The 23,932-nt window shown below is 38.2% G+C and overlaps 1 protein-coding gene across 1 annotated transcript in view; it reads right to left on the bottom strand.

Moving 5' to 3' along the window:
• Positions 1-23,932, bottom strand: part of GALNT1 (polypeptide N-acetylgalactosaminyltransferase 1) — an 85,710-nt gene that overhangs the window by 48,159 nt on the left and 13,619 nt on the right. Inside the window, exons 3-4 of the mRNA XM_034643160.1 lie at positions 19,860-20,100; positions 9,510-9,684 (exon numbers count right to left, since the gene is read on the bottom strand). Coding sequence (XP_034499051.1) covers positions 9,510-9,684; positions 19,860-19,998 — 314 coding nt within the window. The 5' untranslated portion in view covers positions 19,999-20,100. The remainder of the gene's footprint in view (positions 1-9,509; positions 9,685-19,859; positions 20,101-23,932) is intronic.

Raw genomic sequence — 23,932 nt, 5'->3', positions numbered from 1 at the left:
CAAATAACTAACTTTTGGCTTTGCTGACCCTATACTCTATGTATTCTCTTATGTTAATTTCTGCTCTTTATAGTATATTTTCTTGTGGGGGCAGCACCTATAGTAATGGTACCTTTTTCATACCTTATATGGATTATTTGTCACTCCTCTTATTTTCTTGACTGGTTAATTTTATTAATTTTTTCAAAGAACCAACTTCTGGCTTTCTGTTCTCTCTACTGTATATTTATTAACTTAAGTTTCTACTCTTCCTTCTATTTAAGTTTAATTTGCTGTCCTTTTTCAAATTTCTTATGATAGTTCATTTATATTCTATCTTTTAAAAAATCACGTGCATTTAAAGCTATCTATTTTCATCTCGGCATGAAATTAGCTGTACCTCACAAGTTCTGATATGCAGTATTTGCATTGTTAACTAGAATAAAATATTTTTTTCTTAAAGCACTTAATGCTTTTGGCCTTGAAGTTTACTCTATTTACCAGAGAGTAACTATCGATCAGGTATCAAATATGGTATGTTTTGTTCTATTCTTTACCCTAAGTATTCCTATATTCTTTTTTTAAAGTTTGCCTCCTATAATAATACACAGTTGTCATTTTTTCTTACTCAATCTAACAACCTTTGTCTTTTAAGCAAAACCTTTAACAGTTTTAATTATATACTTGAGTTTAAATCTAGCATCTTATACAAATAGAAATATTTGCCCTTTTTTCTCCTTTCCTTCTTTTAAATTTATATATCTATTTATTATTTATATACATGGACTCCATACCCAATGTGGGGCTTGACTGAACTCATGACTGCAATATCAAGAGTCACAATGCTCTACCAACTGAGCCAGCCAGGTGCCTCTGAATTTATATTTTTCTAATTTTTACTTTTTCCACTCTACTAAGATTTATCCTCTTCTGGTAGTAACCTTAAAAATTGCAACACAAAACCCTGACTTATTAAAATCTAATACTAATTGCTATCTTTACCCACGACTTGACAATACATACACAACCCAAAAAAAACTTACAACTGTTTAACTCCATTTATCCCCACCCAAGAAAATGCTTTGTTCTCTATTTTAATTTTATTGATATTTTATGTCATAAGATATTGTTTACATAGTTGACATTAATTTATCTACATATTTACTAATTCCATTGTTCTTCCTTCATTTCTATACCTGATCATTCCAGTGATTTTCTTTCTGCTTAGAGAACATCCTTTAGTGTTTTTTAGGGTGGGTAATGAATTATCGCAGTTTCGTTTCTCTTAAAGGTTTTTCTTTTTGAAAGATACCTGTGCTGGGTATAAAATTTTAGGCTTATATAAAGTTATCTAGGACTTTAAAAGATACCATGTTATTTATTATCTTTTGGCTTCCTTGTTTTTTCTCTTGAGAAGTCAGCTGAGAAGTCAGCTGTCAGACTTACTGTTGCACCTCTGAAGGCAATCTTTATCTTCCCCCTCCACCCCTTTGCTTGTTTTTACAATTCTTTTCTCTAGCTCTGGCTTCCAACAGTTTTATTATGATACGCCCAAGTATGATGTGGCAGGTATCCTGCTGAAGGTTCATCAAACTTACTGAATCTGTGCCTTAATGTTTTTAACATTAGTTTTAGAAAATTCTTGGCCATTATACTGTTGAATATCACTACTGCTCTATTCTCTTTCTTATTCTGACTACAATTTGTTGACAATCCTAGACCTCTTTATTTTCTGTATCTCTAACTTATCTGTTCTTTATTTTCCATCCTCCATGCTTCATTCTGGATATTTACTTCTGATCTATAATTCAGCTAACTCTCTTCAGCTATGTCTAGTCTGCTGCTAAACTCATCCATCAGGACTTCACTTTTTATTACTGTACTTTTCCAGTTCTAGAATTTCCACTTGGTTATTTTCTAATAGATTCTAGTTCTCTGCTTAAATTCTCAACCTTGTTTTTAAATCTCCTTGAACACATTAATATTATGTATAATCATTTTAAAGTCTGTGTCTGATAACTCCATTACCTGGAGTCCTTCTGGGTCTATTTCCATAGTCTACTGTTTTGTTTTCTGTCATATGCCTTGTTTCCTCAGGTGTCTAGTATAAGCCAGACACTGTGTATGAAGTACCATTTAAATATTTACTGGCCTAATAGCATTCTTCAGAGAGGATTTACATTTGAATCTAGGGGGAGCCAGGGGCAATAGTAAATTCAATTTTCTGGAGTAAGATGGTTTAAACTTGGGCTTCAGTCACCACCAGGGCTGGTCAACTTCAATTTCATCATTATTTCTAGGAACCTAAAACTAAAGCATGCAGGATGGGTTATCTGACTCACCACCCCTCCCCCAAACACATGATACGCTCTGGACTCCAGGTTTTATGCCCCAGCACCAAAAGGCTATCAAAAGTACTATTTTTGAACACTACATCCAAAACTAATGACGTACTATATGTTGGCTAACTGAACTTAAATCGCAATGTCAAAACAAAACAAAACAAAAAGTACTATTTAGGTATACAACTTCTGGAATGTGGAATGCATCAAGGTAAAAGTTCCAAGCTTGCTTCTCTGAGTTTTCATCTTCCCCCATAGTTTGGCTCCATAATTCTTTACTGCCTTCTAACCTCTATATGTTTTTAAGGAAATCATTTACACATATGTATTTTTCCTCACTTTTAATTGTCCTCAACTGAAGAGTTGCTCTAAATCACCAAGGCTGCCATCACAGAAACTGGAAGTTTTCCTCATTCTTTTAAATCAGAGTTTCATCCCTGTCATTCCACAGAAACAATTTTATCTAAGTTCCAAGAGCCACCATACACTGAAATTCACGGGTCAATTTAGAGACTTCATCCTTCATCTCAGCAGAATTTAACAGAGTTGACCACTTATTTCTTAAACACTTCCTTGACTTCCATGTACTTTCCCCCTCATACCTCAGGTTTTCTTACCCTTTTGCTAGATCTTCCTCCTCTTCTCACTCTTCAAAAGCTGAAATGTCAATCATCTAACCTAACCTCTTTTTCATCTCATCCACTCCGAAGGCTACCTCAACCAACCCCGTGCCTTTAAATTCACTTGTCCAAGTTCATGGCTCCAGCTTCAACCTCTACCCTGAATTCCAGGCTTTTATAAGTATATGCTAATTGATTTCTTTCCCCATATTTCTATTTTCCTCTTCTTTCTATCTTGGCAAGTATTACTGTAAATGAGATGGCTGCTCAGGCCTAAATTCTTACTCCTCCTTTTCTCTTTTACCCCATATCCAACCCATCAGCATTCTGGTAGGTTCCATCATAAAAAATGCAATCAGAATTTTAAAACTTCATCATCTGTGCTAGCCTAGCCCATGCCACTATCATCCTCTGCATGAATTCTCTGTGGCTGGAAAATGTAAATTGGTAAAACCAGCATGGGAGCAGTTTTTTTAAAAAAAAATTGAGTGAAATAAAAAAGTGCATACCTCTCAGCACAATAATTTCACTTCTACTGTTGAACACTTTTGGCCATAACCCATGGTAACAAATACATTTTATGTTAATCTAATACACACATCCTGAACTAGTGATTAATGAAAAATACTTTTACTACATAAAACACACTCTATCTTCTACTTCACTAATTAAAATGCTAACAGGTATTCATTAGACTCATTTTATGATCCGTTAATGAGTAAAGGGTCCTGAACTGTAATTTGAAAAGCACTGTTCTACAGAAAACTGTTAACATCTGTAGAAGAGAATACATGTAAAAGGGTGTTTACAGAGACACTATAACGATGAAATATGTACACATAAAGTAAAAGAACAATAGATAAATTATGGCATATTCATACAATGGACTTCTACCAAAGCAGTTAAAATGAATGATCCAGAACTACTTGCACCGACATGGATAAATCTCAAAATCAATGCGTGAGCAAAAACAATTTTTAAAAAGCTGCAGAAGGATCTGTGCCTATGCTGTACTACCATTTGTTAAGTTAAAAATATAAAACTATAAACTATGTTATTCATATATAGAGACATGAAGAAGTACCTTTAAAACATGAACAGTAATGATAAATGGAAAAACCAGAACGATGGTTAAAGAGAACTGGGGAGGAGGATTTGTACAAAGGGATTCAACTGTAGCCATAAAGTTTTACTGCTAAAAGCAAAAGAAAAAGAAAAAGAAAATATGGCAACTTAAGATTCAGTAAGGCTGGTGGTTGGTACAAAAGTTTGTTATCTCCTATAGCTTCCTGAATGTTTATATGAATTTATTTTTAAAAAAATAACAGTTAAAGAAAGAGAAGTCTAGTTTTTCCAAAAGAAAAAAAAATTTCCAAGAGATATCTAGTAAAAGATGGAAAATACATGAAAAAAATACTTTAAGATAAATATCCTGAAGCATAATTTTTATTTTTTAAAAAATTTATTTACTTGAGAGAAAAACAGAGAGAGCACAAACGGGGGGAGGGGCAGAGGGAGAGGGACAAGCAGATGGAGCCAGACTTGGGGCTCTATCCCAGGACCCTGAGATCATGACCTGAGGCAAAGTCGGACGCTTAACTGACTGAGCCACCCAGGCACCCCAAGCGTACATTTTTTAAAGATTCCATTTATTTTTTTATTTATTTGAGAGACAGAAAGAGAGAGAGAATGCATGGGCTGGGGGAAGGGGCAGAGGGGCAGGGGGAGTGGGACAAGCAGACTCCCTGCTGAGCAGGGAGCCTAAACCAGGGCTCCATCCCAGGACCCTGGGATCACGACCTGAACCGAAGGCAGATGCTCTACCGACTGAGCCACCCAGGCGCCCCCCTCCGTGAGCATATTTTTAAACTACAAATTATCTTGTCTCTCTGAGGCAAAAGATAGAACACGAACAACAACAACAAGAACAAAATCAGGGAATTTGCTAAAGTTCTATAACAGAAAATTTACATTTCATGAAGCAGGTAGAAACCAAATCAGAAGAGAGGTATGAAAAAGTAATATTTATGCTAGAATGTACACAACAAAATTTTATTTAACTGAAACAAAACACTTTATCAGCCTTAGAAATACCAATTATTTATAGGGCAATATCAGTTACTGAAAATACCTGGGAAATATAAAATATTAAAAATTATAAGCAAAGCAACCTCCACAAATTCATCATAATCATCTAGAGGAGCTTATCTGAGAAAATAAATACAATTTTACTAAACACATTATTTTAATCTGTTTCCAGAATTTAACTTAGCATTAAAAGGAATGGTTAAGAAAATGAGAAAAAATAACTTCCAGCAATCAGGTAGAGAAAAAAGAGAAGTAAGAGCCAGACCTGGATCCAAACTCAATTTAACTACCCTGGGCCACAGCAATTTTTTTGAAGAACTTTAACAGCAACAGCCTGATTCATGGAACTGATTACTTTTTAAAAATTTATTTACTGTGAGAGAGAGAGAGAGATTGCACACATGCAGGAGTGGAGGGAGGGGTAAAGGGAAAGAGAATCTCCAGCAGACACCCCGCTGAGCACAGAGTCTGACACGGGGCTCGATCCCAGGACCCTGAGATCATGACCTGAGCTGAAACCAAGAGCCGGATACTTAACCAACTGAGCCACCCACACACCCCAGAACTGATTAATATTATTATTATTTTTTTTTAAAAGATTTTATTTATTTATCTGACAGAGATAGAGACAGCCAGCGAGAGAGGGGACACAAGCAGGGGGAGTGGGAGAGGAAGAAGCAGGCTCATAGCGGAGGAGCCTGATGTGGGGCTCGATCCCAGAACGCCGGGATCACGCCCTGAGCCGAAGGCAGGCGCTTAACTGCTGTGCCACCCAGGCGCCCCATGAACTGATTATTTTTTAAACGACAGTTAAATTTACCTTAAAAACTAGAAAGATTAAAATGCTACTATTATACTAAATATCTCACAAATATTTATATGTATAAAAATAGTAAAGTGTAGGGTTTTGTGTCTACATTGTTTAAATGCCAGATAACAATGACAAAAACTTAGCAATAAAAAACTTAACAAATAAAAAATTCAAGAGAATAGCTCAAAGACAGTCTAGAATATTTCCCTGGAAAAAGAAAAAAAGAAAAGACAAAAATATAAGAGACCAAGAGAATCAATTCAAGTAGTCCAAAAAAACAGAAGGATGGGACATGCAAGAGACCTGTCCAATGGGGATGCACATGGCTAACCAGAATGCACACCTTTAGTACCATAAGCACACAATCTGGCTGACTTGAAGGATACTGGTACAAAATGCCTTTAACCTACCAGCGGCAGCAAACAGAGGAAACAGGAACAGTCGATGACACTGAAGTGACGCAGTCCACAAAATGCAGGCTGAGGAAAGATACAAGATACTTTGCCTGGTCTTCGGGGAGAAAAATGGAAAGGGAACCTACAGAGACTAAGAGAGGCTTAAGAGACATGTGCACCATTTGCAATGTGTGGACCTTATTTAGATCCTGATAAAAACACTAAAAAAAAAGAAACGTATGACATCACTAGGGAAATCTGAACACTAACTGGGTATTTCATGTTATTACGGAGTCACTGTTAATTATTTTTTTAGGTATGAAATGGTATCATGACCTTCCTTCCTATAGGAGTCTTTATCTTTCAGAGATACATGCTGAAATATTTACAAATGGTATACCTTTGCCTGGAACTGGAGAACCTGCTTCTAATCACACTTAGCTGGTTATTCACAGAAGGCCACAAACCACAGGGGCTTTACCATAGGGCTGCTGCTGTCAAGTCAGCTGGCTAATTCTGGAGCTAATGACCCAAGTGAGAGTAAAAAACCGAATTTGAAATCACAGTGTATTTTCTAAAAGCGACACTAAAAGCAACACTCCATCACTTATACTGTGTTCTACTGGTAGAACATACAGACCAACCCTAGTTCAGCAGGAAGAAGATACACAGAGGTGTACATACCAGGAGACAGAGATTGTTGGGGGACATATAAAAGGGTGTAAGTAAGAGACAAGACTATTAGGCATTTCTGAACCGAGGTAAGGAGCACATGAGGGTTCCTTATACTACTGTCTCTTTTTGTACACACTTGAAATTCCCCACAATCAAAGTTAAACAAACAAAAAACTTTAAAAGATACCTGCACAGAGATGGGAGCAAGAAGGTATAAAAAGGCTACCCAGTGACAGTAGCGACTTTGTGCCAACTTGCTCAGCAGCCCACTCCCACAGAGACCAAACGGTTGGCAAGAAGGACTGAGTATCAGCAGCTTGTGCAAAGTGAGACTTTCAAGCCTAGGCAGTCCTCATCAAGCCCGAAATTCAGTGCACAAGCATGTGTATCACACCATTTAAACACTGTTCAAAACATAAACGCTTAATAAAATGTATTAAGAACAATAATGTACATAGGAGAATATTCTACCAGAACAATAATAATCAAGGCTCTTTTTAGCACAGACACCATTAACATTTCAACCTCAGGCTTCTCTGAATGGTGTAGCTTTCTTCAGTAACCTTTATATTGGTCAGGAGAGTTAACAACTTGGGAAAACTTAAGAGTACAACGAAGCTTCTTTTGACTGATCGCCACTTAACCAATCTGCTGGATGAACACACTGATACTCTCCATCCCCCACACAGTTTAACTTTTATATGCACAATATTAAATGGTGGCCTTCTAGGACTCATTCACAGCTGTGCCATGTACTAAACTATAACTGCTTTTGCTTTTTCTGAACAACTTCTTAAAGTTTTCCCTAGAATTATGTTTTCTCTGCTATGGTTTTCTATGTACTTATTAAATGCATCCCAAGCTCCCCATCGTCTAAATGTCTTCCAGAGGCATTCAGCTGTACCATCATCTGTCTTCCTGAAGTCTCTGCCGGTGCGTGTCCTGCTTCCATCTGGGTGGTTACCTCTTGGCCTAACAACTCCCATCCAGGGCTCTCCCTTCACCATCCTCGAGGGATTCCCACCACACTTGTTTTATGCCAAATCTCCTGTCTTCTACATTCTGTGTCCATCTTGTCCCGAGTTTAGGTCCTCATTGGGTGGAGCATAATCTCCAGTAACTTTCTAAGAAAGGGTGCATGGCAGTTCGATGTTATGACGCTGCACGTTTCCAAAAATGTCCTTTTTTAACCTATGCATTTGATTGCAAGTGTGGACAGATATGGAATTCTAGGCTCGCAATTCCTTCCCTCTGGAATTTTGCTCCTTTGTTTCCAGGATTGCTGCTGAGTTGCATTAAGCTTTGCCCTTTTTTTCTTTCTTTCTTTTTAAACTCGAAACACTCTTCTGTTCTCCTAGTGTATCTTTTGAATAGTAACCTATTCTTGTTTTATGGTTGTAATACATTTTATTTCATTGGGATTAATTCTTTTTAAGTTTTTTTCTCCCTGAATAGTTTTTTCCTTCCTCCAACTTGCGTATTTCTCTTTTGGGGACTATATTTTTCATGTTTGAGGGTTTCTTGTGATTGTCTAGTATTCCTTGGTTACATATTTGTTATAAAAATAGGGAACCAAAAAGCTGAATATTAGCTCAGAGTGATGATGCCTCGTCCTACTCTATCAAGAATCATCCTGCAATCTCTTGCCTGGAGAAAGGTGGCCTGGCTGTTGGCATTAATGGGAGGGTAAGGTGGCTAGGGTCTCAGGAGCCAAATGTGTATGCTCACTTGCTCCATGTGTTTTCTGTATAGGTCCTTTGCTTTTAATAGGGCCTGCTGTCCTCTAACCCAAATATCTTATTTACCTTCTTCATATGGAGCAACTGGGCCTCTTTTTTTTTTAAATTTTTTAAATTATATTAGTCACCATACAGTACATCCCCAGTTTCCGATGTAAAGTTCGATGATTCATTAGTTGCCTATAACACCCAGTGCACCATGCAATACGTGCCCTCCTTACTATCCATAACATTGGTGGTGGGAATGTAAATTGGTACAATCATCCTGGAAAAATGTTTGGCAGCACATACTAATGCTATATAAATGTATAACCTATTCCTTTCCCCTGTACATACCAAAAAGAAACGAGAGCCTAAGTCCTCCAAAAGACATGCACAAGAATGTCACAACTGCATTATTCATAACAGTCAAAAGGTGGAAACAACCCAAATGTCTATCAGTGTGTAAATAAATTATAGAATATTCACTCACATAACACATATATCTTGATGTGGATGATGATTAGACAGGTATATACATATATGTAAAAATTCAGTAATCTGTACACCTATGACTGTATACATTACAGTTTTAAGTTATATACATCTTAAAAGAATTTTTTTTTAAAAAGCTGATTACAGGAATGTTTTGAGAAGTTTAAAATTCCCTACTAATCTATTAAGATAAATCATTATTTTCCAAAGCCTAAAATTTATAGCCTAATGATCAGTAGTATTTTTATCAGTATTTAATTATTTAAAAGTGGGTAAGTAGTAACTTAGTGATACAACATTCACTTTAAGAACAGTCAACACTACTGGGAATTCAGAACACACTTTCATTCAAATTCAATGCTGTCAGTACTACACTAGGTACTTACCCTTCTAACCTGACGTCTGGTAAAGATCTGTTGAGCGCGATCATCTCACTCGCCATTAAATTGAACTGATTGATTTTAAACATCTCTTTCATCTTTTCTTGATCCTCTTTAGGAATGACAACTGGTTTCCCCATTTCTCCAGGACCTTCATGAGGCTTTTGTACTGGCTCTAGAACTAAGAATATGGAAGAAACTTAACTAACATCAATTTTATAACAATTGATAAATGTTTCTGTTTAATAACGAGTTTAAATTGTACCCTCAACAACCAGAGCCATCTCTGAGCCCATCCTCTCCCAGTCTGTAAAACCTCCTAGGGGCTGCCTGTCCTCCTCCTTCCACACCAGTGCCCTCACTCAAGATCTCCTCACCCTGCACTACTCACCTGAATCACCCACAGCCTTGGCATTCCCATCTCAAATATCACCACCACATTAACCTCTCTAAAGAATGACCTTCATGGTGGTATTCCTATGATCTCCTAGAGTCTACTCTTCAATATGGAATTTAACCTAACTTTCCAAACCCATCACCTGCTTGGCCCTCTACCATGCCACTCCCCACACCCACTCCAGTACTTAATCCTTCAGTCAAGCAGCAACTCACTACTTTCCTTAACATGTGCCTCATGTTTTCCTGCTTTGGCACCTTTGCTCACAGAGGTCCCTCCCATAACACCTCCCCAGTCTTATTTCTGTAATACCAAACACCTACTTGTCTTTTAAGGACCAGCTAAAACAGCTTCTCTTGTCTGAAGCTTTTCCAAATCTCTCTATAGTGATCATCCACTACTCCTGACTGCCACATCATTTCATCAAGGGCTCTTACGTCTCTAATCAACTGCTACCTCCTATAACGATTGTTAACCTGTCTTGTGGGCCCCCCACTAAATTACATCTCTTTTTATCTCAGGTTTGACTCATTCGTGTACTTTTTGTGGAATTCAGCATGATGTCTATAGGAGTTTTATAACTATATGCTGAATTAGTATGTGAGAAAAAGTGCTAGTCAAAATAAGTCAAAATGAAATCCCAGAATTGATAATAGACATTCTAATAAGCATTAAGCAAGGTGGAGCATCATGAAAGAGAATTCTAATCAGAAGTAACGTTATCTCTTGATATATACATAAAAAGAGTAATATTCAGGAGTACATGGGTGGCTCAGTCAGTTAAGTGTCTGCCTTCAGCTCAGGTCATGATCTCAGGTTGGGCTCCCCATTCAGCAGGGAGTCTGCTTCTCCCACTCCCTTTGCCCCAGCCCCACTCATGCATGTGAGCAATCCTTGCTCAGATAAATAAGATTTTTTAAAAAACTAAATTAAATTAAAAAAGAGTGATATTCAGCAATTTCCAAATATTGTTTTTTGTTTTACACTTTTGAGATCTTCAAAAGTGTTCCAAGAAAAACAAGTTCTCAGATATATTAAACTTGGAAAAAAGTGTATTAAACTTCTCATCTAAAAGGCATGGATAGAGAATGAGATAAGGCCAAGAATGGGATAAAAATACCTGTTTTGTACATTACTTATTTTTAAAGCTGAAATTTTTATTCTCCCATTGTTTATTTTTTTAGGCACCTCTAAAAAGCCTCTGCACAAAAATAGAGACATCAAGGCAGTAAACAAACCATCTCTCTTCAGCCAGGTTTCATCTGCCCAAGAATAACACTAGTGGGTAAAGCTGACCTGTAAGATGGTTGTTTCAGATGGTGGTACAAAGCAACTGTAGAATACGAAATTATTGTGTCTTCAACAACTCTGTCTAGAATATAAAAACCTATCTTAGACAAGCATCGAGAAAAAATGGTATAAAATAATTTTGCCTGTTGTCAGAATGAACTGTGATTTTAGGAGGGCATTAAAATATCAGGAAATAACTAAAATTATAGAAAACTCATGTAAAACCATTTTAAAAAACAAATCCTGCCTAATGTTTGCCAAGTAACTGAGCTCTTTATTTTTTTATTATGTGTTTTTGCGAGAGAAAGCATGTGTGCGTGCAAGTCGGTGGGGGGGGGGGGCGGCGAAGATGGAGAGAGAATCCTGAGTAGTCTCCACACCCAGCCTGGACTTGAGGTGGGGCTCAATCTCATGACCCTGAGATCAGGACCTGAGTCAAAAATCAAGAATCCGATGCTTAACTGACTGAGCCACCCAGGTACCCCAGAGAGAGAATCTTTTTTTTTTTTTTTAAAGATTTTATTTATTTGACAGAGAGAGAGACAGCTAGCGAGAGAGGGAACACAAGCAGGGGGAGTGGGAGAGGAAGAAGCAGGCTCATAGCAGAGGAGCCTGATGTGGGGCTCGAACCCATAACGCCGGGATCACGCCCTGAGCCGAAGGCAGACGCTTAACCGCTGTGCCACCCAGGCGCCCCCCAGAGAGAGAATCTTAAGCAGGCTCCACATTCAGTACAGAGCCTGATGCAGGGCTCGATCTCATGATCTTGTGATCATGACCTCAGCCAAAATCAACAGTCTAGCACGTAACTAATTGAGGCACGCAGGCAACCCAAAGCTCTTTAAATATTAGGGTTGATAGATTTCAAAAACTGTCAACGACAAGTGTTAATAAAAACTATAATACAAGTAAAGATGTATCATCCCCATATACAATTTTAAATGTTAAAAATCATAAATTATAAAACTCTTAGGGTCAATTCTACTTACTTACCTGTTTCTGGGAAAAAAGAAAAAAAAAGAGCAACCAACAGATTTGGGGATTGGGACGTTCAGGGGTCAACAAAAAGCAGCAGAGTTCTGGAGGTGGCAATCATCCCATGTGCATGGCAGAGTTAACACAAGGAGTAAGTAGGAGACATCTAGTGGCCCTGATTATAAGTATCTTTCAGTTAACTGAGCCCTATTTTAGTATAAGATAAGATGATGCTTTAAAGAAAAGTTAAAATGGAAAAAAAAACATTCTTATGCTGTTTAAAAATTAAGAATATTAAGTTATACAGAACACCATCTAGAACATATTTTTCCTGGGGTGAGGTGGTGGGGGTTGGGGGGGCGGATCCTGAACTTGATCAAGCCTCCGGACCTACCTACCAATTCAAAGAAAATATAGGGCACTGAAGGACATGACAAAAAATGTTAAAGGGATGTAAATCCTGACTGTGGGAACCTGGAAAAAAGAAACAACCCAATTTCTTTGTCAACAACAACAAAAAGATTGAAACGGAGGACAGAAAAAGAAGTATCCATGTATCCATGCCACAAGACTAGTCTTGAATTGACTACTGTGAAGCCAGATGGTGGGTATATGGGAATTCTATTTTCTCTACTTTTGTTTATGTTTGACATTCTCCATGGAGGTTGGGGGAACATGAAGGAGGACTCCAGATATTATTACTGTGAGGATTATTAAGTATAAACTTGATTGCTTACAGAATAAGAGACTATATTGGCCAGAATGTTAAAATCTTGCCCCATCCTCATGAAGTAAAACTCTGGCTTTAAGATCTTAAAGAAGCAAACAAAACTGTACAACATATACAATTCTATTATTGCCACATTTTACTGATTTGACCACCTAGTACTTACTAATAATCTAAGTATCTAGTATAATGTCCACACTGTATCATTTAACCTACTGGTACACATGAGATTTCCAAGCTACAGTGGAATTACCAAGAATTTTATGATTATTACATGACTTACAGAATCCACCACAATACTCTAATTTAGAAATTATAATATCCTAAAGAATTAAATGCACTAGTCAATTAGCTTTCATTGGCAAAGAGCTCAGGATAAAATGCATGTGGATAATGAATATATTTTTACTACTACTGTGCTTGCAGATTAAATGGTAAGCATTAACTTTCCATGCATTCTACTTACCAATCTTTTATGTAAATTAATAGTGAGTTCAGTGAAATTTTTGTTTGAGAGCAACAAAAATGGGGTTTGGATATCATTTCCTGAACTGAAAAGAAAATTTTTTTTTGGCAAAAAATTTTACATGCAGATCATTTCTAAGAATCAAATCAACTTTGACATGAGAGAGACTAAAATGTTAATCCGAAGTATTATATGAGAACAAATGTATTTTATATTCAGGTAAACTTCATTTCTAAGGCAATCAAGTATCGTGTTTTAAAAACTTAATTACCAAGAAAACTACAGATTCACTCTGAATGCCACCAAATCATATCAATATACACAAACCACATAATATACCTTTGAATGTACTTTAATAAATCTTAGAAATTTTTAATTTGTGTTTTTCTCATATAAGTAGAATAAAGAAGTATAAAGCTATGATACCTTTGGGGGGAAAATACTAATAAAAGGCTAAAATCATTTCTCCCAAATGATTTTATCTTATTACACAATTATCACCTTTACTGTTTTTAGGCATTATATTTTACCTACCCCAAAATATTTTTTCTGCATTTTAACAATCTCTGAAAATGGGATGTGGCTTACAATGATAACTGGAATGTTTTTTGCTTTCTTAGTAGTATATAAAATATTAAACAAAAGTATGTAAGATGGTAATGAAATACAGCAAATTACCTGATTTTTTTAAGATTTTATTTATTTATTTGACAGAGAGCCAGCGAGAGAGGGAACACAAGCAGGGGGAGTGGGAGAGGAAGAAGCAGGCTCCCAGTGGAGGAGCCTGATGTGGGGCTCGATCCCAGAACGCCGGGATCACGCCCTGAGCCGAAGGCAGATGCTTAATGACTGCGCCACCCAGGCGCCCCTACCTGATTTTTTTTAACATCAAAATTATAGGGTGCCTGGGTGGTTCAGTGGATTAAGGGTCCAACTCTGATTTCAACTTGGGTCATGATCTCAGGGTCATGAGATAGAGCATGGCATCAGGCTCCGTGATGAGCATGGAGCCTGCTGAAGATTCCCTCTCTCCCTCTGCCCCCCCCACCACTTCCCCCTTGTGTGCACGTGTGCTCTCTCCCCCTCTCAAAAAAAAAGAAAAAAACAAAGAAAAACACATCAAAATTATATAGCAAAATTCACTGATAACTCAATGCTACCTCAAATCCTTATCAGTTTCAACCCTCGTTCCAATTTTATGCTTGATTTATTTGTACCGTGTTCAGTATATAAAACTCTATACATGCAAAAAAACCTGTACGTTTCTGAAAGCCTTTACTAACAGTATTTTTAGGTTTTAATCATCAAAAGGCTTGCTGATGTTTGATAATTGAAAAACTTCTAGCACACACATATGAAAACTTGAATCATTAACATCTTAATGACCTGAAAATTGAGTACAGTGCTGGCATGAAAGATCAATTCCTACTTGAAACTGTATCTGTAAAAATACTCATATTCTATACAACATCCAAATCCATAAATTGAACAAATGAGCTAATTCGAAAGGCAGAAGGGCAACAAAAATATTCCCAGGACACAACCCACACTAACCCCAGTTTTTCAAGGGGAGTCTGTCTAATTCTCTAGCAAGAAAAGAACTTTGCTATTCTCAGATAGCCTAGGGTATAAAATGCCAAATATAAACTGGTCAGCAGAACAAACCAAAACCAATCCTTCTGTAATCACAAAGACTGGCCCAATGCTACCTGAAGTAGGCAAGTAACAAGTAAATCCTAGAAAATGGATTATCAATGACAATCTTTTAAGAGATTCAGCATTATGGTAAAGATAATCATTCCATTCCACTTAAAAACAGGACCCCTTTATTCACAATATAAAGACCAGAATTTGATAAATTTCACCACATGAGCACTGCAGAGCAGTTCAAAGAATGTTCAGAAAACAGATCTTTATAATACTGAAACAGTAATTCTGGAGTGTCCTATCCATTCATTGTTCTTTGCCTTTTGCTTTTGTTTTGGTTTTTCAAATGCCATAAAAACCAAAGATCCTGTAGACTTCATGGTACTATCAAGAGACCTCCCCTCTTCTGATCACTGGGTGCACCTGCTTATCCATTAAGAAGGCCCACGTCCTTGGTGCCCTCAGCTATGTGTCCTTGCCCTGCCACTTCAGGGCGAGTTCCTCAGGGGCACTCACTGCAAGCCCTTCCCAGCCTTATGCTGAGAACCTGCTGACTTCAGGGTGCCGATACCACCTGCGACCTCCCAGCTCCTACCGCACTGAAACTTCACAGCGAGCAGATTTTTCAAGCCTTTCTTTCTTAGCATCAACTGTCCCCCTTCCTCAAATCATTTCCCCCCTTTCCCGTCAACTCCTTAAGGCTATAAGGAACAAAGCTGCAAAGAGACATTTTAAAGCCCCCTCTGGAACTGCCACCCTCCCACTATGTCTCCCTTCATACTGTCTCCTCACCCTCAGGCATACTGCTCAGTCCCTTTCTCTTGTCCTCCTCTCCTTCTCAGTCATCCCACCAAACACCCAGATCCCCGCCGTGGCCACTGTAAAGCTTCTTCATCGTTTTTCTGCACAACACACAAGCCCCTTCCACTGGACTTAACCCAAGTCTGTCCTCCCCCAGAGCCCGCTAGCCTCACAAACCTCTTCTGGGAGAACTGGTCATTCTTTCTCAGGAGGTCCCGACAAGGGCTCACAGCTTCACGCTATTACTCCCAGACCATTTCTCCTTTACATAGTACTTTTGTACTTTGTATAAAAGCCACTTCTTGTCTTTGATGCTCATGCCACGGTGGCTTTCAGGACTGTACTAACCTTGGCAATTTCTTCAAATACAATCCTCTTCTTATGGCTTTGATACCTCACTATCTCATCTGCTAAGAAAGTGCTCCTTCAGGTAATTACATTTTCCCTTGTATTTTAAACCTCCCCCTTACGGTACATAAAAATACACGCATACATGCGACTTTGCCTCCATTCCTTGAGTGCACGACACCTTTTCTTCTTTGTTTTTTCTTTTTGTTAAGATTCTGTTTGTAAGTAATCTCTTTACCCAATGTAGGGCTCAAACTCACAACCGCGAGAGCAAGCATTGCACGCTCCACTGACTGAATCAGCCAGGCGCCCATGCAACACCCTTTTTCCTCTGTGTGGAAGTTTCCTGAGAGTAAGTTACACTGCATCTCTACTCCTTCATGGGGACATCAAATCTGCTGGTATTGAAGTGGCACCCGCCAGGGTCAAAGGAAATTGCATTACCAAACATAAAGAAACACCTTACCTTCATCTCAGGTAAAATCTCTGACAAACAACACTCCTGGGTTTTCATAACCGCCCTCCCCTTGGCAGCCCCTTCCACCTCTGACTTCCTGAGAAGCCTCTCTTCCTTTACTGACCTCCAGGAAGCTCTCCAACACTGGGTCTGTCTTGTCTAAGTCTACACATGCTCCTGGCACAGTCTGTTGCACAGACAAGGCTTACACTACCACCTACGTTCTGCACCTTGAACAACTGTCTTCTGTAGAACATCCCTACCAGCACTTCCAAGTCAAATACCTCCAACCGAGCTCATCCTGCCACTTTCCATCAAAGCTGCCCCACCTCTGGGGGCCTACCCTCCTGCCAATTCATCAAACAGGGAAACCTGAAAGATATCTCAAACTCTGCTTTTATTACTACCCACATTCAGCAGTTCCCCGTGTTATATAAATTCCACCACTGACATACTTCTCATATATATTGTTTTCCTTTCTATTTCAGTATCACTTTAGTATAGGCCCCAAGAACTTCTCTAAACTGTCACAACATCCTTGCAGCTTGTCTCTTCTAGTACATTAGCCACATGACCACCAAAAGCTTTCTCCTGAAAGTCTGGATCCCATCAGGTTACTTACTCCCTTGTTTAAAAGCCTTCAATGGCATGCTACTGCCTATAAAGAAATTCAAAGCCCTCAGCATGCCATAAAAGGCCTTCTGTGATATGGCCTCTGCTAACCTCCCAAGCTTCATCTGTGCTCCTTCCTCACGTTCTCTATCCATCAATTCTGTTCTCTCACTTGCTTATCTTGCACATGCTTCTTTCCCTTGCTTATTCATCCAACCTAAGAAATACCTGCTCACCCTGACACTGCTCAACATGAGCATTATTTCCTTACTGAGCCCTCTCCGACACATGTTCCTTCCGTTCTGCTCTTATGCACATCTCTAGAATGCTATTTATCCTATTAGTATTTTATTATTATTCTTCCTCTCCTATTGGACTGTAAGTTCCCTGAAGGAAGGAATTTTGTCTTATTTTTTGTTGTTGTTGAGCTGTGGATCATTAGCTCCTAACACACTGCCTAGCATATATCAGAGTTTTAAAAACATTCACCAATGGGGCACATGGGTGGCTCAGTCGGTTGAGTATCTGACTCTCGATTTCCACTTGGGTCGTGACCTAGGGGTTGTGGGATGGAGCCCTGTGTTAGAATCTGCGCTCAGTGGGGAGTCTGATTCTCTCCCTCTCTCTCCCTCTGCCCCTCCTGCTGCTCACATTCTCGCTCTCTTAAACAGATAAATAAATCTTAAAAAAAGAAAAAAACATTCACCAAGTAGATCTTCACATACTAATTCTTTCTTACTTTCTTACTTTTTCTTGTCTTTGCGTTTAAAATAGAACTCCCACTATCAATGACAATGAATTAAAGTGGAAGGGTAAATTAATCTGTTCTATTTGGGAAAAGAGTATGTGAGTTACTGGTGGATGGTAATACCCACACTTTGAGTAAACTGTAGACAAGAGTTATAGTTCTAACAACAGTTAAGGAGGCAGCATTTTGTCACCCAACAAGGTTACTAAACAGAAGAGCCATAGAGTAAAGCAGGAAAGTCAGCGAATTAATAGGCTGACTTTGAATTAAAGTATATTTTATTAAAACTTAAGGGGAAAGTGAAAATTAAAAAGTCAGGGGTTAGTCTAGGTATTACTATAGCCCAGTACTAGCCAATGAGCCTAATTTTGGGCAAATTTCCCAAGAAGAAATAAATAGGACTGGTTAAGCAATCTCATCTACAAAAATTACAGTAACTAGGCACAGTTAACCAATACAAACAAATATTTTTAGATTATAAACTTCAGGCAACCAGGTCCTCTCATTATAAAAATATGAAAAATTTAAATATGATCATATACTCAAAGCTTACATTAAAACAAATCATTCACATATAATTCCTAAAAATAGTAGAATCACTATACAGCTAGATTTTCTATAATTAATCATAGAGAGTTCAGAGCTCAGAACAGCTGAATTATTATTATTTTTTAATATTTTTTATTTATTTATTTGACAGAGACAGCCAGTGAGAGAGGGAACACAAGCAGGGAGAGTGGGAGAGGAAGAAGCAGGCTCCCAGCGGAGGAGGCCGATGTGGGACTTGATCCCGGAACGCCGGGATCACGCCCTGAGTCGAAGGCAGACGCCTAACGACTGCACTACTCAGGCGCCCCAGAACAGCTGAATTATTGACTCATAATGCAAAGTCATTTTGATTATGTTAAAAAAAAGGGGGGGGGGGCACCTGGGTGACTCAGTTGATTAAGTGTTGGACTCTCGATATCCGCTCAAGCCATGACCTCAAGGTCATGAGATCCAGCCCGGAGACAGGCTCCGTACTCAGGGGGGAGTCTGCTTCCCCTCTCCTTCTCCCTTTGCCCTCCCCCCCAGCCTGCGCATGTGCAGTCAGCTTCCTCTCTCCCTCTGCACCCCCCCAGCCACCACCTCAGCCTGTGCCCGTGCCTGCTCTCTCTCAAATGAATAAATGTTTAAAAAAAATAAAAATAATTAAAAAAAAAAGGCAACATTTGTTTGTTGAACACAAGGAGTTCAAAACTGAATTTTCCAGGCATTCCACTGACAAAAATGTTAGTACTTCCAACCCAGGTCCTTCATATTTGTGTTTCCTTTCTTTTCCATACCAAATACCGCAATCTTACTGCAGCCTCTATTATACGGCCTCATCTTTAAAAAAGCCCGCCCTCAAAGTGCTAACTGGAGCTATCCACAGCATTAACAAAAAGAACTCGCCAGATAACATCTATCTAGAATGATTTCCCTTAAAACTGAGATGGGAAGGCAAGGAAAAAACGTCTTTTGATACCAGATATTATAATTTTAACACAGCATTGCTGGCATTAAACTAATGCCATACAATTCTGTTGGTTCCAACTATTAGTTATTATTAGTTTAATAACAGCTGATATTAGTTTCCCCACATTACTTGGTAACACAACTTGCAGAAAATTAACCACGTGTAACACTGAACACAAATAATGAATTTAGCAATTCTATACATGATACTTTAATATTTTAACCAATGGACAAACCCACTGGAAAACTGTTAGTTATATGATTGTCATTATTTAGGATGCCAGGGATTACTATTAATCTAAAAAAATTAAAATTTTATAATATCCAAATTAGTGAACAAACAAGTAATATACTTTTTAAAAAATATGTATTATTATAAAATATCACTCACCATCCCCAGCAGGAAGTCCTCGCTCCTTTTTTTCATCACATTTGTTGCATTCACTGAAGTAAAGCAGCAGGAACATATCCAAGAGTACCCAAATCAAGGAGGTGGCTAGGACCACCTTGCAATATGCAAATTTTCTCATGGCACTTAAGTCAAATGCAAAATTTTAAAATATATATATATAAATATACAAAGATCATGAAAATTATTCCAATCCAGTTTCATCAGAAATCACGTTCATAACCTATAGAGACAAAATGAATAAAAGATTAACTTAAAAATATCAGAACCTTAAAAATGAACTATAAGATTATTTAACATGCACATGAAATTTTACTATTCAGAATAAATTTAAAAATCAGGCTTAAAAAAACTTGTAAAATACATAAAAATTAATAGTATCAAGAATGTACAAATAGGGGCGCCTGGGTGGCACAGCGGTTAAGCGTCTGCCTTCGGCTCAGGGCATGATCCCGGCATTATAGGATCGAGCCCCACATCAGGCTCCTCCGCTATGAGCCTGCTTCTTCCTCTCCCACTCCCCCTGCTTGTGTTCCCTCTCTCGCTGGCTGTCTCTGTCTCTGTCAAATAAATAAATAAAGTCTTTAAAAAAAAAAAAGAATGTACAAATAAATCCTACAAATAAACACACAACAATCCAATAGAAAAATGGGTAAAGGATATAAACAAGCACTTTGCAAAAAGCAAACCTGAATAGCGAATAAATGTGGAAAAGCACTCAATTAAGTGTAATTAGGAAAATGCAAATTAAAACAATAGTGTGCTATCATCTCATACCCATCAAACACACAGGGCTTAACTCCCTTCTATTCGACTGCTGTATTAAAAATGCTAAGCTGTTAGTTGCCACAGGAGTTTAAGAAACCAGCAATTCTCAGTCCACTTCGACCACTCAGATTCAGTTCCCAGGTCCCAAGGAGCAACAGTTCTCCTAGTTTTGTACTACAGCTGTTTATTGGGCTAATTCTTATCTCTCTCCTATTGAATCCCATTCTAAAAACACTGAATGGTCACCAGCACTCAGGGAAAGAAAGTATAATGGAGAAGAAAAGATAAGATCCGAGACCTACTCCTGGCTCTGACAGTATTTTTACAGACTTCCCTGATCTTTAGTTCCTACTCCCCCACCCCTGCCCCTCAATCTGTTAAAATATCATGAGAAGATGACTAGAGAAACTGTCACCAAATTTGGAAAGTCATTTGGGATAGTCTGACTAGTAACATTCCTGCTACATAAGGAGCTCATCTTGGGGAGCTCTGGAGCACATTGAGGGACCTCAGAGAGGCTGGGAGTCATTCTGATGAACAGCAGTCGCGGAAGCTCAAAGGCCTATGTCACTGCTGACCAGGAGGGAGACAAGCCAAGTGCATTCAGATGAAGTAGATAGAGGAAACACACACTTTGCACACGTGCCTCACAATGAAAGCCAAATGAGCAGATGGTCTGAAGGACTGGGCTGATGGGCAACACAGCAGCTTCTCAAGGGGCACCTTTACGTTCCATGGTGGGCAGCAGAGGTATTTACCTGGACAATTTAGGCCAGGCCAACGAGTTTATCTACGAAAAAGATATAATAAGTCTTGCCTACTTCACGAGGCTGCTCGACAGCAACCTGAAAAGCACCCAAAAAAAATTTTAAGTGATACTTACAATGTATTATCTGTGCTCTGTTCTCTCTGGGACTTTTGCTCTTTCATCAAACCAATATTTCCTGACTGAACAGTGAACAGGGATGTTATGTTACTGTCATATTCCTGCCCCAAAATCGTACTTACTCAATATGTGATATTGTGTCACATGCAGTGAGGACTACTGATGACTATGGTAACCATGGTGAGGGGAGAACCAAAAACATTATAGTGCACAGCCTCATGAAACAATAGTTCTTGCCAGGAAAGCTAGACAGATATAAATTTATATTTTGAGCTACTTTACATGAAAAGCTACCTCTTTCGGTCACTGGCAAAGCAAACAATCTGACTGCCAGTACAGTATCTGAAATTCAAAAGTAACTTTATGCTCTTGAAAATCTGATTATTTTTTTTAAAGCTTACAACCCAGATTACTTCAGTGCAAATCTCTATTACTTTGTATTCATTCCTATTTAATTTTTCAAGGCAGCACAATTAGACGCAAAAATTGAAGATGAAATGCCGTGGGTAATGTATGTGTTTGGGAGGAGTATGGAGGAAGCAGGAGGCGTAGGCAGAAAGGAGGATAAAGGGGAGGCAAAAAGTCTTGGGACCTTGGGTTAGGCAAAGTTTTCTCAACAAATCGTAAGACTGATTAAAATGATTTCACAATTATAATCTTCTTCAAAAGAAAATAAAAAACAAGTCACAAATTCGGAGCAAATACTTACAAATTACTTAGCTGATAAATGACTTGTATCCAGAAAAGGTAAAGAACTCTCAAAATACAATTTAAAAAAACCCAATCCAATAAAAGAGGCAAAAGGTCTGAATGATCTTGTCACCAAAAAAAGCGATACAGATGACAAATGAGCACATGGAAAGATGTTCAACATCATTAGCTTTTAGGGAACTGCTATTTGAGACCACAGTGAAACACCACTAGGTGCCAATCTATACAGCTAAAGGGAAAAAGAAAAACGCCAAGTGCTAGCTAGGATCTGCTGCAGCTGAAACTGTAATATGGTACCAGTGGAAATGCAAAATGGTACAGCCTCTCTGGAAAACAAGTTCGGCAGTTTCTTCCTACAAGAATCTGCGATTCCATTCCTAGCTATTTACTTAAGAGAAAGGAAAACATATGTCTACATAAAGACCTATACACAAATCTTTATAGACGCTTAATTGTAACCATTAAAATCTGGAAATAATCCAAATGTCCGTCACCTGGTGAATGGATAAACAAACTGTAGTACGTTAAACAGTGAAATACTAACCCAGCAATAAAAAAGAACTCTTGATATATATGCAATGATATGGATGGATCTCAAAAGCATTATGCTAAGTGAAAGTAGTCACAAAAATGCTAGATACCGTATCCTGCATGATTTCATTTAAAGGGCAATCTGGCAAAGGCAAAACTATGGGTATAGAAATCAATCAGTGGTTGCCAGGGGCTGCGGAGGAAGGAGAGAACTGCCCAAAAGTGGAGTGAAGGAACTTGTGATCATGAAATCATTCCATATCTTGCCTGTGGTGGTGGTCAGACAACTATGCCCATTTGTCCAAACTTATACAACTACAGCTATAAGGGTGAGTTTCTGTGAATTCAACTTCAATCCCCTTAAAAATAGATAAATATGGGGGCATACTTCAATGAAACAATGTCGATTTTAGAAGGAGACAAAGGGTGTACATTTCCTCAAATGACACATACCGGAATTTATCTTGGAACTCACAATAGATTAAAACCTTCCATTTGAAATGCATTTGACTGCTTTATTTATTTTAAAAGTTATAAAATCAGAATTTATGTGAATGTACAGTGATCAATTATATCAGTAAACTTCTGATCCGACCCTACATGTCATACTGCCAAATTCCCCCCAAAACTGATCATTATTTTCTAGGGCTAAATAATTATTTTCTCCTACCCCTCATACTTCTAACCAAGGCTCTCCAGAAATTTCAAGCCTAAGAAGACACCTTGACAGTCATTACCTTTAGGAGAAAATGGAAGCTTCATTCCCTTGGACCTAAAGCTTTCGACTTCTGGGTACATTACAGTGCTTGTCTTTCCTCTCACAAGAACACAGTACCCTTGGCTCCTAGGATCACTAACTGCATCGTATGACCCAGCAGAAGTAGGAGAGACGGGATGTTTCAAGAGATCTACTCAAGACTTAATATGTAGCTGGAACTTCTGCCAGAAAAACGAAAAGACTTAAAAATATGATAATCATCCTCTAACATAGTAAGGAGAGGCTAAATTATTTTATTTACCAGTTATATATTCTGTTTAATCTATTTCCCAATCAGAACCATAATCAAACATATTCATTCACTTATTAATTCGTTCAATGCACACAAACTCAGTAAATACAGAGAATGTGTCAAATGCACGGAATAGAAAAATGAACAGA

The sequence above is a fragment of the Ailuropoda melanoleuca genome, chromosome 14 (genome assembly GCF_002007445.2).
Source record: "Ailuropoda melanoleuca isolate Jingjing chromosome 14, ASM200744v2, whole genome shotgun sequence".
In the NCBI taxonomy this organism is placed as follows: Eukaryota; Metazoa; Chordata; class Mammalia; order Carnivora; family Ursidae; genus Ailuropoda; species Ailuropoda melanoleuca.
The sequence above is the reverse complement of the archived record's forward strand: the minus strand, read 5'-3'. Positions and strand labels throughout refer to the sequence as shown.